Raw genomic sequence first — 17,363 nt, forward strand, 5'->3', positions numbered from 1 at the left:
AAACAAACTATTTTAAGTGCTTATGATTTGGTACCAGATGCATATAGACTAGTTCAGAAACATAAAGAAGGTCAGACTTATGTTGAGTTCGAAAGAATTAAACATAGTCATTTTGTCAGATGTGTGCAAGCCTTAAAAACAGATAGGTCCTATGAGGTTCTGAGAGAGATTATTCTGCTGGAGGAGTTTAAAAACTCACTTCCAGAGATGGTAAGAATTCACGTGGAGGAACAGAAAGTTCAGGAAGTGAGAACGGCAGCAGAATTAGCAGATGAATACATATTAGTGCATAAGACAAGCTTTTAGCCAGATTTCATCCTGGAGGTATAGAAGTTGGGAGAAGTGGAGATCCTACATACAAAACAAAGAGCAGAGAACATTGCTAAGTATCTACTATAGGTTAAAAAAGAAGCCCAAGAGGGTGGAAAAGAGGTGAAAGACCTCAGGTATTTCTACTGTGGTAAAGTGGGACACGTAAAGTCACAGTGCTGGTCGTTAAAGAAAGGCATTGTGGAAAAAGATGTGGTAAAAGAAGCTAAGCCAATGGCATTAGTTAAAGTAGTAAAGAAAACATCAAAAAGAGCCCAGCAGCTGCAGGAGAGTGCATGGCCTAGGCAAGGGCTGGGCATGGAATTAAGTGCTGGATCTCTTTAAAGAATCTGTCTCAGTGGGTAAAATTTACTCAGAAAAAATAGAAGGGGAAGGGCAAGAAGTTATAATTTTGAGAGATACAGGATCTAACCAGTGGCTGATAGTAAGGGACAAGAATATATACTCTTTCTGATCTGTTACCAGTGTATGTGGTAATTTGTGGGATATATAGACATAGCAGCTCTTCTGAGAAGTCTTCCTTTTCCTCAGCTGAGGGCTTTGCTCTCTTTTACTGGTTAGCTGGCATTTTAATTCTCCACGTTGCTCTCATAGTAATCTGTCCAGAACATGCAGTCGACAAATAGCAACGAATTCAATGCAAGCTTGAAAAACAGCACCTCAACTTTCAACTAGGCAGCTCACAGGCTTACTATAAACCGATCGAGCCTCACAGCTACCTAGACTACACCTCCTCCCACCCTGCTCCCTGTAAAAACGCCATCCCATATTCCCAATTCCTCCATCTTCGCTGCATCTGATTCCAGGAGGACCAGTTCCAATACCATACAACCCAGATTTGCAAAGACTGCAAATTCCCCCCCAGAGAGATCGACGATGCTCTCCACCACATCTCCTCCACTTCCCGCTCCTTCGCCCTTGAGCCTCACCCCTCCAATCGCCATCAGGACAGAACCCCACTGGTCTTCACTTACCACCCCACCAACCTCCACATACATCGTATCATCCGTCGTCATTTCCGTCACCTCCAAACGGACCCACCACTAGGGATATATTTCCCTCCCCTCCCCTATCAGCGTCCCTCCGTGACTCCCTCGTCAGGTCCACACCCCCCAGCAACCCAACCTCCGCTCCTGGCACCTTCCCCTGCAACAGCAAGAAATGCAAAACTTGCACCCACATCTCCCCTCTTACTTCCCTCCAAGGTCCCAAGGGATCCTTCCATATTCGCCACAAATTCACCTGCACCTCCACACACATCATGTACTGCATCCGCTGCACCCGATGTGGCCTCCTCTTTTTTGGGGAGACAGGCCGCCTTCTTGCGGCACGTTTCAGAGAACACCTCTGGGACACCCGGACCAACCAACCCAACCACCCCGTGGCTCAACACTTCAACTCCCCCTCCCACTCCACCAAGGACGCGCAGGTCCTTGGACTCTTCCATCGCCAGACCATAGCAACACGACAGCTGGAGGAAGAGCGCCTCATCTTCCGCCTAGGAACCCTCCAACCACAAGGGATGAATGCAGATTTCTCCAGCTTCCTCATTTCCCCTCTCCCCACCTTATCTCAGTCCCAATCCTCAAAGTCAGCACCGCCTTCCTAACCTACAATCTTCTTCCTGACCTCTCCGCCCCCACCCCCACTCTGGCTTATCACCCTCACCTTTACCTCCTTCCACCTACTGCATTTCCAACGTCCCTCCCCAAAGTCCCTCCTTCCTACCTTTTATCTTAGTCTGCTTGGCACACCTTCCTCATTCCTGAAGAAGGGCTCGTGCCCGAAACATCAATTCTCCTGCTGCTTGGATGCTGCCTGACCTGCTGCGCTTTTCCAGAGACATATTTTCAGCTCACAGGCTTACAGCAATAATGTTGAGTTCAATGACTTCAAACTGTAACTTGTTGCTTATTTTGTTTTTTGTTTGCACGTTTCAGTCTTACTCATATTATTTCTTGCTTCTGGATGGCAGCTGTTCAATATTCTCTCATTTACCTTGCTCTAGACATAACTTAATATTACTAGTCCAGAGTATCACAACTATGCCTCTGTATTCTCAGATCTTTTGTTTTTTAATTACTCATTTCCACCTAGCATAGAACTGCCCACTGCTCTCTTTGCCACCCTCCTCCATTTCACCAATTTAATCACTATTACTTTCTCATTTTTCCCAATTCTGATCTAGTTCCAGTTTTTAAACTTGAAATATTAACCAATTTTCTCTCCTTTAGATGTACACAGCACGTTGGTTATTTTCTGCACTTTTATCACAGCTTTCTAGCATGCACAGTATTTTACTTTCGAGTCAGAAGCCATTGAAATGTTTTCAGGCATAGTGAAAAGTTGTGATCATTAATTTGTCAAACACAATCTATTTCAAGCAACATGTTTGCCTGTTGGGAATCTGAAATACCCTTCATTTGAAATAGATCTGTCGATAATGCCCCTAATGCCCATTTTTCAGTGAAACAAATAAGGCCAAGCTTAGCTTCCTATGTTTTCAGTATGGGATATTTTATCAACTCCATCCTCTTCACATCACCATGTGCTACTTCACCTCCTGACAAAAGTTGGCTTCACATACTTGTCTTTTGAAAAACTGACCAGGCTTATACTCTGTATCTCAAATTCTCCACAGAAGGTCTTGGATTGATAAAAATACACGCAGCTTTTGTATTAGCATGTCAACTGGACATTGTGCCTGTAAATTTTAACATTTTTGTCTTTGTACAGTTTCCACTCTCAATTGCAACTATATCTGTGCAACATGAAACAAGAGCACATTATTGTCACTTTGCAGGAAAGCACTTTGAAACGATCTGGTCGTCATTAAAATATTTTTGAAAATCATTGAGAGAGACAGACATATTTGGCTGAAAGCTTTAAACAAAAATGAAATGCTCCAAGATTGTCGTTTGCAGTCATTACAAACTATGCAGGAAGTTACCAGTCCCACCCATGTTGTGGCAACATATCCAACTAATTAGTTGGAAGCAATGTTTTTCTTCAAAATTTCTGAAGTGTCATAAATTAGTGAACTGTAATCCTTTTAAACAATGAACTGACAAGTAACACTATTTATTTCAAAATACTGTGAATTTTAATGAAATATTTTTAAAATTCACATACTGTGAATTTACATGCTGTGGTCTTAAACTTGTGAAGATTATTTCCTTAATGCTTAAATGTAATTATGTCTACACAAATGACATGATTCACTAGATAAAAATTTGCCTTAAATTATAACAAAATCTGTCAGGTTGGATCACTTGTGAACAAGAATTTCTGCACAGTTTCCTGAACTAAATTTTTACAGATCTTAAGACAATAATACAGCTTTAATTTACAATAATGATGGAGAAAGTGAGGACTGCAGATGCTGGAGATCAGAGTCGAGAAGTGTGGTGCTGGAAAAGCACAGCTGGTCAGGCAGCATCCAAGGAACAGGATGCTGCCTGACTGGCTGTACTTTTCCAGCACCACACTTCACAATGATGCCAACATCCACTGGCCTCATTCTGGGTGGGCACAAGAAGCTCATAAAATGTTAAGTTTTTGAAAAACTATTAACTTGATGAAATACAGCAAGATGTCAAATAATACTGAAAATGCAAACAGTTAAACAAAGCACCTCCCTACGATCAGAAATACAGTAAAAGCAAAGTAGCTTCTGCCAAAAACAAGCAATTGTGTTATGAGTAAAAATTCCACAGCTTCAGAAAGTGTTTCATTTAAGTGTATTTCCTTGAAACTTGTTATCTTCCAACACCATTATGAATAGATTTTCCTTCAGTAAAGGAGCACGTCAAGTAATTGGAAACTCCAGAATAGCTGATATCTTGCTGTTAAAGTGGTTGCAAAGTTTCTTTTCAATTCAGTGAAAATTGAATGGAAAATACACGCAAATTTTGCTATGTACTCCCTTGGCAGGGCTTTTAAAACTTGTTAGATTCTAACTGGAAGTAGCAGGTGCAAGGTTTAAAAAAAGCTGAGAACAGTATTGAACTCAAAATTTTGCTTCCCATTTAATATTCTATGAAAACTGAAGTTAACACAAGTTTTGAAACACAATTTAATTTTATCTAAAAGACAGAATTTAGATTGTAAAAGGTTCATAGCAGCAAAACAGCATAGTTGCACTTGTATTTCATGTCTGTAATTCTTAGACAGAGTTCAGTGAGAGCAAAATAAATGAGAATAATAAAAAAATTAGGGGGGGGAACAAAGATTTATGAGAATCCATCATACTGAAATGATGAGCAAAGCTGGTTTGGCTGGTTTTGTATTTCTATTTCATACTGTCATGCACTTTTCTTTGGTTTAAATTTTGTCCTCTCAACCGAGAAGCAAAATCTCTTGCTCAACATAAATCCATGCATGCCAGCAGAACCAATTATAAAGTCCACAAGCAATTTTCATCAGGCATCATAGATATGTATATAGTTCTAAAACTCTAAGTATTTTCCAAAATTGGCTCTGTAAACCACATCCATTACCTCCTAAAGCCTGCCAAACAGTCCGTTGTTTGAAGTCAACTGCAGCATTCTAGGTGCTAACTTGCTGAGATCCACACCAGATTTTGAGAGATGTATTTTGTCCTTTTGCTTTTGCAAGAGGTTTTAAACCATAGGTGGTGAGCTGTCTTCTCTAAGCTAATAAGCTTGCGAGGTCTTTGGTTCTTTGGAAGCCTGACTCCATCCACTTATGCTGCTTCTATTGTTCTAACTTTTAAAAATAACCAGAGTTTTAGTTTAGCTTTCAGCAGTTGCTGGGTTTTTGAAGCTAGTTATGAAACTGCTACATCTTTCTCTCTGTTACAGCTACAAACTTGGGTTCCCTTCCTGTTGCCAGGATTGCATGTAAGACAATCTGTTTTACTGAATTTGCTTTTGCCAAGGGTGGGTTTATGGATGGAACAGTTGGAACAGTTACTATTTAATAGCTAAATAATTTAAATTTCTCAATAGACTCAATTATTCCAATAAATGTGTTGTGCTTAAAGCCGAATAGTGTAACCAATTGATTTACATCAGGAACACAGCACCTTACACTTGCCTTTAAATAAGAAAAAGTTAGGGTCTCGGCTTTCTCCTTAATATATCTGAAGGGGGTTTAGTCTGGTTCATAATTTAGAGCAAGGAATTTTGAATATGGAACTAACCATCTAAAATTGGTCGATAACTTAACAGTGTACATGTACTTTGGCAAATATTAACCGAATATTTATATTCTTCACAGTTAGATTAACCAATGGAAGCAAAATAAATCAAAACTGGCATTTCTATGCAACATTCCACTCAGATCTAGAAAACTAATTCATTGGGCAAAGTTACCTTTTCACTGTTCTTATATTTGTCCCAGCTTTTCAGCATTTTCAGCCATTTTCCTGTTCTTTCAATTTCCACTTGTTTCAGCTGTAAGCACAAATCAGCAAATTGTTACTGCAGATATTTAAAAGTGGCAGACAAGACAGAACGACTGTGAATGATAAATAGGTTGTGTACTGCCAAAATGTAACAGATAACATCATCTGAACATCATCTGGTTGCTTCATCTTTTTCATGTACCTCTTAAAGGTGATTTTGAGTATAACTTATAGGAGACTATTAAATCATTATCCAAACAAGCTACACCATAACTGATATTTTTCACCAGTTTTTAGACCTTTTGATTTTCAGTACTGAATACTGGATTGCTAAAAATTGGGAGGAAGCCAAAATTGATGTTGAAGAGCAAACTGAAATGAAATCAAAGGAAGCAAAAATCATAGCAAATTGCCTGCAATTTCCTTCTTAGAAGAGTTGAGCAAATCTCAATGGAGGATGTGGAGCCTTGTGAATGTAAACCTCCAGTTTCACAATTTTAGATGTACAGACCAATAGGAAGGCATTCTGATTAATTAAAATGCATCACATAGCATTTGCCTCAGATGCCCATCAGATTTTCAACCCTGAACTCATAACTCAACCTCTCCAATTTCCATACACTGTTTCCATCTCCTGCTCTTTTAGTCCGGCAACATATCAAGAAACACTTGTATAAATCTCTCACTACTCTAATCCTAGCTCAATCAAAACCTCACCCTTTGCCTTTGTCAACTATACATGTGACAATACCAATGCACGCCTGGCTGGTCCAGTGTTTATCATGCTTTATAAACTTCTGCACATTCTAAAATATGTTACCTTTCTCCTTCCCCTAAAAACTGCTAAACCTTTAATAACCCTAATCTCAATAAACTACAAATGGCTTCCAGTAAAAGTGAACTTCGTCTTCTGCTTCAAGCCTCTCACCTCCTAGTATTGAATAGTCCGTAGCTCTATAACACCCTGCCAGTATGATTTTCCCTGGCTGTTTCCTAATTCCCCCAATCCTGTACATTCCTTCTCTAACCTGCCTCCATGTCCATGCAATAAATAATGGACAGTTTAAGCCAAGAAGATCTGAGTATTTTGATTGCAGCAGTGCTTACCATGGTGAGGCAGATGATATTTAATCAACTAAATTACTTTAATATTGAAAACCTAATTATAAACTCCCGTGTCTTAAAACATAGCCTCAACAAAAATCTGCACAAACAGCTACAAACTAAACATATTTTGTCAATTCTGAAGAAGGGTCACTGGACCTGAAACATTAATTCTGCTTCGTCTCCATAGATGCTGCCAGATCTGCTAAGTTTCTCCAGGAATACCAGATTTTATTTCATAATTGGTCTCCTGACTGGTTTGTAAAAATAACGTAAAATAAAGACATCTATACTGCTCAAAATTCTAGACATCCATTCGGGATTAATTTTGAAATTTTAACATTCAGATTTTATGAACTGGTGTGAAAATTACCCTCTAGCACTTCATAATCTAACTTTTTTAAAAAATCTGCTAGCAAATTTATTCCTACAGGTGATCATATAAATGGAGTTATAGCTTTTCAAAAAAGGAACTAAAAACATCAATTAACATTATGTTTCAACTTACTCTTTCTTCTACAGCATCGGGCATTGGCAGCTCTTTATCACTGTTAGAAAAGTAAAACAGGTTTCAATAATCAAATGTGCAATACATAATTCACAATAGCAAATCAAGCTATATTTACCTTTTCACTTTACTAACGCTTTAAAATAACCTGAATTTCTACTTACAGAAATCAAACACAATAACTGAAATAAAGATTTGGCCAACTAAACTGTCAAAAATACACTTGAAGCATTCTATGATGCCAGTAAACATATTATCATTTTAGTTTATGCCACAACAGCAACAGAGTAGCAAATACAGTATTACAATTCATTTCAGTCAGACATAGATAATTTGGGCTATCATATGTGATTTTAAAGTCTCAACTCAAACGTAATACTTCAACATTCTGAATTCAATATTTACTTGTTGTAAAGATTGGCTTCTTTTTTTCTGTACTTTCAATGATGGACTGATGTGAAAAAATTAACTGTTTTAAACTGAAGGAGGATTTAGCTGGAGGATTACTGCATGCTTTGAAAGCAAGTAATAAAATGACATTCATCATAAACTTGGTTTAAGGAGTTGGTGATCCCAGCAGTCATTGAAGTGCAGTTTGCAAATGAGATGGAACTTAATGGTTGGTCTGTGGCTTAGCAACAAGTTAATGATGACAAAAGCCTTCTGCCTGCCAACAATTGTGATTGGTTCTCGGCTAGCTGAACAGCTTGGGACTGTGAACAATATAGTGAAGCCTTCAAATCGCTACCATTTCATAAGCTCTCTGTTAAAAACTACTTTAAGCCTGAAAGAAAACCAGGTGATTTTTCCTTCAGCAATTGCTGTAAGCTGTGACTTTTCATTCATAAGTTAAATCTTTTATAAGTGAACCAGCCACCCTTTGCCTTTTGTTAACCAGCAAAATCATTCAAAAAAAGGGATCAAGAAACATCTGATAAGCACAAGAAACATCTCAGCAGTCACAATGAACTGCTTTGCCAGTTTTTCCTCCATATATAACATCCATCTATTGTTTCTCATGTTTGTATAAATGAACGTTTATAAAGGGATTAAAGTTTTAACTAGAAGAGAGATATACTGATTGTGATAATAAAGAGTTACCTTGTTCTGCTGACCTACATGAAATTGGATGTCCCGAGGCTAGGGTGAGATGCCTCTCTGACTTATAGATAGATTGTAAGAAAATTACATTATCATCTTCTATTTTCAGAGCTATTTATACGGGCATTCTCTTGCCATTCAGAACCATTTGCACCCCCTATTCAGAAATCAATAAGAACATTACAGTTGGAATTTGACTACTCCCCTATAGCTACAAAAAAATGATTTGCAACAGATTTGACCATTAAGGGATGATTTGCATTACATTGTTTTTGGAGATGATGTGGTCACTGCATTGTGTCTTGAGTGGCAGTTGACTGTGAGGGAGTGACTGGGGGTTGTGTTGTGAGCATTACTGACTGTGTTGTAAAGATTTGTATTAAGGAAGGACTTTGTTCAGAGAGAACTCTTGGCACACTTCCCAGGCATGGCGAAGAGTGTTAAGAGTTTCCCTAAAGTTTGTACTGTATTGTGCTTAATAAATGTTGCTTGTTCACAGAAGTTGTCATATTGCAGTTGCATCAAGTGTGCAAGAATCTCAAGAAAAATAACTTAATAGTGATGGTTCATTATCATAGAATCCCTACAGTACAGAAAGTGGTCATTTAGCCCACTGAATCAGTGATGACCCTCTGAACAGCAAACTACCCAGATCAAACCCTTCACTCTATCCCTGTGCCCTCATATTTATCATGTCTGAAATAGCTAGCCAAAACATCCACAGGCACTACAGACAATTTAGCATAGCCAATCCACCTAAGCTGCACATCTTTAGATCATGGGAAGAAACCAAAGCATCCAGTGGAAACCAACGCATACATGTGAACTCCACACACACAAACAGTTACCCGAGGTTAGAATTGAACCTGGATCCTTGGCTCTGTGAGGCAACAGTACTAACCACTGAGCATCATGCCGCCCATATGTATTCATTTACAATAGCACCACTGTAGCTGTGGGGGGATATGTTCCACAAACTAACATAGAAGCCCGAAACTGTGGATACGAGCAAACCCATTCATTTCAATGGGAAACATACCTTCCTGGCAGACTCCTGGTCCTGGAATGTTCCCTATATTTTCCAGTCGTGGGAAACCACAGGTAACTGAAACTGCAGAAAACTATTCCACAGATACGGGGGGGGGGGGGGGGGGGGGGTCACCCTGCATGTGTACTTAGAATCTTGTAATAAAGAGTAATTCTTGTTAAGTCCAGAGACCTGGTCTGTGCTTTCTGACAGGAAAGACAAGAAAATTGGGGAATTTGTTCTACTTGCTAAAATTTTGAATTTTGAACCAATCTGGGAATATTGGAGCTTGATTTCCAGTAAGCTACCCTTGTGAGACTTAACACAATTATGTTATCACTGCTGCCTCACAGCGCCTGAGACCCGGGTTCAATTCCCGCCTCAGGCGACTGACTGTGTGGAGTTTGCACGTTCTCCCCGTGTCTGCGTGGGTTTCCTCCGGGTGCTCCGGTTTCCTCCCACAGTCACAAAGATGTGTGGGTCAGGTGAATTGGCCATGCTAAATTGTCCGTAGTGTTAGGTAAGGGGTAAATGTAGGGGTATGGGTGGGTTGCACTTCGGCGGGTCGGTGTGGACTTGTTGGGCCGAAGGGCCTGTTTCCACACTGTAAATAATCTAAAAAAAAAAGCCAAAACACCAAAACTCAAACAATTTACATTGACATTCAACAAATCTGGTCAGTCTGTCACACCTTGGAAACTCAAAGGATAGGAATTAATATTATCTGACACATGTTTCAAATTCAAAATTAATGGACAGCTCTTCACAAAATTCAAAAGATCAACATCTTCAACTATGAATTCAACAGATTTATGAGTGTTTGGTTTTCAGAGATAGCTGCAACATGTTTTCCCACTAATTTTGTCTTTTTGTGACATGACAAGAAATCTGATTTAAGTGACAGGCTGTAAAACATTGATCTAAACACGCTGGCAAGGAAGTAACACATGCCATCTCAACTCACCCTGAAGTGCACTGCCCCTTTAAAATATACTCCATTCTCTGACCAACTGATAAAACAAACAAATGGGAGGTCTGTTCCACCTGTCCAAGCGTTCAGATTATTGAGTTTTGTGAGGAAAAAAAAGTGAATATTGCTACAGCTTGTTGTTCTCTTGTGCATAAGAGTTGTTTCTTATTCTATGCAGGCACTCAATGCTTACTAGAATTAGGACAGAGGAGCAGAAGCAGAAGCAAAAAAAAACCTTAGTCAGAAAATTGATTTGAGACGGAGTGAAGACAATAGAGAGATGCTGCTCAGTCATTCCAGTTTTTTTCAACATATTTAAATTGTAAAATTACAAACTTTCGAGAAGGGTTTCATCTTCCTCAAAAATATTATAATTTCATTCCACGAACAAAGAAACATCAATCCCAACAGAACAAAAAATAAGCTTTGAATATATGCAGATTGGAAAAACTTTAATTGCCAACAGCAAATACTGGAGGCATCCACATGGTTTTCCATGAACTCCAAAGCCAATTCAAACAGAATCTATAATGTTCAAAGTATTACACTCCAGGTTGTATTCAAAACTACCTTCACAAAGTGTTCACTTAAATGCTATCAACTTTGATAAAACAGCCACCAGAAAACAGTATGTCATATTGTGTGGTGCATGTATCTATCTGCAGGAGCAGTTCCAGAAAGATGCCCAAAAACCATCTAAAATTCTGAAAGCTGTGCTGGTAATCAAATATTCAGCAACCTCTGAGTTAGCAGGCTTTCATTTTTACTGCCCAAATGCCAATCCACTGCCATGCATTCCATCAGTTTCAAACTAGAGATTCTCCAAATGATAGTTTACGGTGAATGGAATCTTCTGCACCATCCTGCATTAGAGTACATAATGCAGAAGCTTAGGAGACCTCTTATCTTAAAAGATGGACTGTGAAACAGGATGTCGCAAGTGGGAAGAATTTAATTTCTATCAAAGTAAATACACAACATTTTGCTGGGGGTGGTGTCTTCCGATTGCATGCCTCCCTACATCCACCCATCTTCAAGACTTGTTAAAATTTGCCGAGGTGAATAAGGCATAACAATAAAAACCCAAGATTTCACAATGTAGAACGTGAATAGAATACATGTGGATGCTTTCAAAGAAGTTTTTTGGAAATAAGCTGAGATTTGATCAAGAACTCACGCTGCATGATTTGATTTCATCAGCAAATAACCCAGCAGTTTTAACAAAATATCTTGCCAAGCTTACCCACATCCACCTCGAAAATCATCAAATCATTTAACAAAGGCATATTAATTTCTGAACAGAGATAATGCTGAACCTGAAAACACAAGTTTAAAATGTTGAGCCTTACTGTAGAAAACCAAATCGATCAGTGATTTTATAAATATGGAAGTCTGCATCTTCCCACGGGTCAATCTTCGCTCCTTCTCGTCCCTGAAACAAACAAACAAACAAACAAACAAACATACATCAATAAAGCTGTCTTGGTTTGATTCATTCAGGTTTGAGCTGATGACAAAGCCAAACGCTTGTATCTATTAATTGATTACAAATTCAATTTAGGACCAATACAGCAATGCCCTTGCCATCTTCAACTCTCTCACAGTTCAAAAGATAAATTGGTCAAAAATGCGAGAAATTCCCATTTTGACATTTTGCATGTGAAAGTAGGGCTGAGAATGACATGCTGCAGTTCATCTCAGCCATGTTGCCAAATAAAATATCTCAGGTTTTCCATTCTCAACTGTGGCCACTGACCACTGCCAGAAGATTGCAAATATTCTAATGAAGGTCAAACACCAAAGACAGTGCTTGGTATCATAGAACAACCGCACTTAACGCAGCAAGGCCATTCAGCGTATTTTACCTGTTGCTTTATTTTGCCAGAAAATCCAAACTAGTTTCATGCTCTTCTCAAATCTTTTTCTGTTTAAAGTTAATTTTTAATACAATTAATTTTATCTTCCTTCAAATTTCTATTTCAACCACTAGAATTGTAAGTTATAAGCCTCTTAACAATAGCTATCCAGTCTGAAGACTGTATGAAGAGGGAAACACTACTTCCAAAATTCCAAGAATATCTTCACTAAATCTTCTCTTGCCTTCTCTGTTCAAATTGAAACAATGTTCATCTCTCCTTTCTCTCTTCATAACTATGTAATATTTTTCTACATATCCTTCCAAATTCCTGTGCATTCCAATAAATGCTGCATCATTCAGAAACCAAAACAGCGCACACCATTTTGTGATCGCATTTACATTTGCACAATGAAGCATTTCTTCTTTACTCTTCCACTTTGTGCTCATGTACTCAAATAGAGTCATAGAGATGGACAGCATGGAAACAGACCTATGTTATTTAATAGTTTTATCTGCCTACACATATTTTCAGGAAATTACACATTTGAAACTGTAGGTCTCTGCTCAACCACACCATTTACTGTAATATGTATATTCATTCACCTTTTATTTTCCCAGCATGTTACTTTGCACTATTCCGACATGGGGTAAATCCCTCTGCTAATTTAAACCAACAATACAGAAAAGATTCACCTTGTGCTGTAATCTGTTAAAATTTGACAGGCAAAGAACCATCACAGAGGTCACTATTTAAAGTAAAAGTTAACAATTTTATTCTTAAAATCCAGCGAATATTAAAACCAACAACTATTTACAACTCCTTTCTCAAACCTCCCACTCTGCAATACTAGTCTGATAAAAAATCCCGATTAAGATTTTAGATTATCTCCAGGTCAGCCTCGATGTGCTGCTGCCTACCGACAGGTACCTTTCAGAAAGCTCTTCAGCTAGCAGTCTACATTTGTTGGTCTTTGGTAGACCTTCCCCAACTGTTCAAAATGTCCAGTTTTATACCCCCAAGACATCAGATTGTTTTATTGGTTTTAATATTATCAAAATACGAATTTCAAATTTAATTAGATTTTGCTATCTTGGGGCATAATTTAAACTGATTGACCAAATTTGAATTTGCTTTTGTTTCATAGCAACCCAATTGCTACTATTTGTTTCGACCAAGTTTTACATTGTTACCTTGTTCAGGACTCTTAGAGCAGCTGCTGCTAGAGCCGACCAGGGAGAAGGCAATTCTGGATCTGGTATTGTGTAACGAACCAGAATTGGTCAGAGGTCTCGAAGTGAAGGAGCCATTGGGAAGTAGCGACCATAATACATGAAGCTTCAATCTGCAATTTGAGAGGGAGAGGGTACAGTCGGAAGTGACAGTACTTCTGTTGAATATGGAGATATGAGGGAGGAGCTGGCCAAAGTTCAATGGTACAATACCTTAGCAGGGATGACGGTGGAGGAACAATGGCAGATATTTCTGTGTAAAATGGAGAAGTTGCAGGATCAGTTCATTCCTAAAAGGAAGAAAGATCCCAGGAGGAGGCATGGACGGCCGCAGCTGACGAGGGAAGTTAAGAAACATATAAAGTTAAAAGAGAAAAAGTATAACATAGCAAAGATAAGTGGGAAAACTGAGGACGGGGAAGCTTTTAAAGAGCAACGGAGGATTACTAAGGAGGAAATATGCAGAGGAAAAATGAGGTACGAAGGTAAACTGGCCAATAATATAAAGGAGGATAGTAAAAGCTTTTTAAAGTATGTGCAAGGCAAAAAAATGGTTAGGACTAAAATTGGGCCCTTGAAGACAGAAACAGGGGAATATATTACGGGGAACAAAGAAATGGCAGAAGAATTAAATGGGTACTTCAGATCTGTGTTCACTGGGGAAGACACAAGCAATCTCCCCGAGGTAACAGTGGCTGAAGGACCTGAACTTAAGGGAATCTATATTTGCCAGGATTTGGCATTAGAGAGACTGATAGGTCTGACGGTTGATAAGTCTCCGGGGCCTGATGGTCTACACCAGGGTACTGAAGGAGGTGGCTCGGGAAATCGTGGATCCGTTGGTGATTATTTTCCAGAGTTCGATAGATTCGGGGTCGGTTCCTGAGGATTGGAGGGTGGCTAATGTTATACCACTTTTTGGGAAAGGTGGGAAAGAGAAAGCAGGAAATTATAGACCAGTTAGTCTGACCTCAGTGGTAGGAAAGATGCTGGAGTCTATTATAAAGGATGAAATTACGGCACATCTGGATAGGAGGAACAGGATAGGACACAATCAGCATGGATTTATGAAGGGGAAATCATGCTTGACTAATCTTCTGGAATTTTTTGAGGATGTAACTCTGAAGATGGACGAGGGAGATCCAGTAGATGTAGTGTACCTGGACTTTCAGAAAGCTTTTGATAAAGTCCCACACAGGAGGTTAGTGAGTAAAATTAGGGCGCATGGTATTGGGGGCAAAGTACTAGATTGGATTGAAAATTGGTTGGCTGATAGGAAACAAAGGGTAGTGATAAACGGCTCTATTTCAGAATGGCAGGCAGTGACCAGTGGGGTACCGCAGGGATCCGTGCTGGGACCACAGCTTTTTACAATAAATGTTAATGATACAGAAGATGGTATCAGCAATTACATTAGCAAATTTGCTGATGATACAAAGCTGGGTTGCAGGGTGAAATGTGTTGAGGATGTTAGGAGATTACAGGGTGACCTGGACAAGTTAGGTAAGTGGGCAGATGCATGGCAGATGCAGTTTAATGTGGATAAATGTATGGTTATCCACTTTGGTGGCAAGAACAGGAAGGCAGATTACTACCTCAATGGAATCAATTTAGGTAAAGGGGCAGTACAGAGAGATCTGGGTGTTCTTGTACACCAGTCAATGGGCTCTGGCCCGAAACGTCGAATTTCCTGTTCCTTGGATGCTGCCTAACCTGCTGTGCTTTAACCAGCAACACATTTTCAGCACCAGTCAATGAAGGCAAGCATGCAGGTACAGCAGGTAGTGAAGGCGGCTAATAGCATGCTGGCCTTCATAACAAGAGGAATTGAATATAGAAGCAAAGAGGTGCTTCTGCAGCTGTACAGGGCTCTGGTGAGACCACACCTGGAGTACTGTGTGCAGTTCTGGTCTCCAAATTTGAGGAAAGACATTCTGGTTATTGAGGGAGTGCAGCGTAGGTTCACGAGGTCATTCCTGGAATGGAGGGATTACCTTACACTGAAAGACTGAATCGACTTGGCTTGTATACCCTTGAGTTTAGAAGACTGAGAGGGGATCTGATTGAGACATAGAAGATTATAAAAGGATTGGACACTCTGGCAGCAGGAAACATGTTTCCGCTGATGGGCGAGTGCCGAACCAGAGGACACAGCTTAAAAATACTGGGTAGACCATTTAGGACAGAGATGAGGAGAAACTTCTTCACCCAGAGAGTGGTGGGTGTGTGGAATGCTCTGCCCCAGAGGGCAGTGGAGGCCCAGTCTCTGGATTCATTTAAGAAAGAGTTGGATAGAGCTCTCAAAGATAGTGGAATCAAGGGTTATGGAGATAAGGCAGGAAGCGGATACTAATTAGGAATGATCAGCCATAATCATATTGAATGGCGGTGCAGGCTCGAAGGGCTGAATGGCCTACTCTTGCACCTATTGTCTATTGTCTTTGTAAGTCCCTGCGAGCTTTCCAACTCTCTTAAAGGTATAGTACATCTCTACACCTTCATAACAGTACGTAATTATATCAAATTGTATTGGCCATCTGTCCACCTATTTCAAAAATTAAGGATTCTGACAAAATTAAGTAAAATAGATACTCATGTGAAGTTTGACCATGAAATACACATCTAACTCCTGCATTACTATTTAACATATACCATACTTACTTCATGCATCTCAACTATGCCTTCACCAGAGGCTCTACCATTTTGCACCCTACCCTCCCAGCACCTGAGCATCGCACGTACCCCACATGCTTTTGGTAACAGCTGTCAGGGCCTTTACATTTCAGAATATTGCAGCTCACTGCTGGGAAAATGATGCAACTTACCTCCCTCTGACAGTTCTATGCAATGAAAGAATTGTTAGAATTGAATAGAATTTAATATAAAAGATAGACCAGAGTGGCATCATGCATGAGATTGCTGCTCCTCAGACAGTCTGGCCCTTTATTTCAGTCAGCAACAAATTTTAAAGCGTAAATAAATTTTGAAATCACATTTCCTAAACTTAGGAGCATTGATTTATGGGAAGAATAAAAGCAGAACAATGTTGAATTCAACTTCACTCTGAACAAAACCCATTGGCTGCAACTCTTTATATTCTATTGGACAAAAATCCTTTTAATCTCTATTGCTACACATACAAGAGTTTTTCAACAAACTTTGAGAAGTAATGAGTCAAATATCCATTGAAAATGGAAAGTAGTCACTTCTTCAGTTTGTCCACACCAATTTCAAATGAAGCATCGGCAGCGTGGATCAGGACTCCTGGTGGTAGTGGCAGTGCCAGGAACAGAGACACCTGGCAGTTGCAAGCTCGGAGTGGAGACTCTTGGTGGCGGCAGTGCCCAGAGCGGAACTCCTGGGCTATAACAGGTTCGGAGTCTGGACTCTTGGTGGCAGTGATGGGGTGTTGGCTGTGGTGGTGGTGCCCGGATGTTTTGGAAATGATAATACCCAGAGCAGGGACTCCTGGCTAACGTTGGTTCAGAGCCTAGACTCTTGGCTGTGGCGATGAGCAGAGAGGGGGCTACTGGTATGGTAGGCCTAGCATGGAGACTCTTGGCAGTGCTGGCAAGGCAACAGTAACAGCGGAGCTGAGGTCTCCTGGGACAATGATGTCATCATTGGAGCGGGGAACTCCTTGAGGCCCAGAACACCTTAGAGACCTTGCAGAAGCCCTGGTTGCAGTGCTTGAGACCCCAATTTGAACAGAAGATCAACTCTATTTCATTTCATTTTATTCTTTCTGTAAATCAAAATAGTGCAGAATTGTAGCAACAAAACATTTTTCACTGTATCCTCCCAGATATCTGGCAATAAAATCATTCATTCATTGATTCCATCTATACTTTTCGCTGCCTCTGGAAG

The 17,363-nt window shown here is 39.7% G+C and overlaps 1 protein-coding gene across 4 annotated transcripts in view; it reads right to left on the bottom strand.

The window, feature by feature from the left end:
* Nucleotides 1-17,363, bottom strand: part of usp6nl (USP6 N-terminal like) — a 252,354-nt gene that overhangs the window by 116,055 nt on the left and 118,936 nt on the right. For all 4 annotated transcript variants that reach the window (XM_060842684.1, XM_060842686.1, XM_060842685.1 and 1 more), the window contains 3 exons: nt 11,758-11,840; nt 7,311-7,350; nt 5,667-5,747 (listed from right to left, as the gene is read on the bottom strand). In XM_060842684.1, the coding sequence (XP_060698667.1) occupies nt 5,667-5,747; nt 7,311-7,350; nt 11,758-11,840 (204 nt within the window). The remainder of the gene's footprint in view (nt 1-5,666; nt 5,748-7,310; nt 7,351-11,757; nt 11,841-17,363) is intronic.

Source organism: Hemiscyllium ocellatum, chromosome 23, assembly GCF_020745735.1.
Source record: "Hemiscyllium ocellatum isolate sHemOce1 chromosome 23, sHemOce1.pat.X.cur, whole genome shotgun sequence".
Lineage (NCBI taxonomy): Eukaryota > Metazoa > Chordata > Chondrichthyes > Orectolobiformes > Hemiscylliidae > Hemiscyllium > Hemiscyllium ocellatum.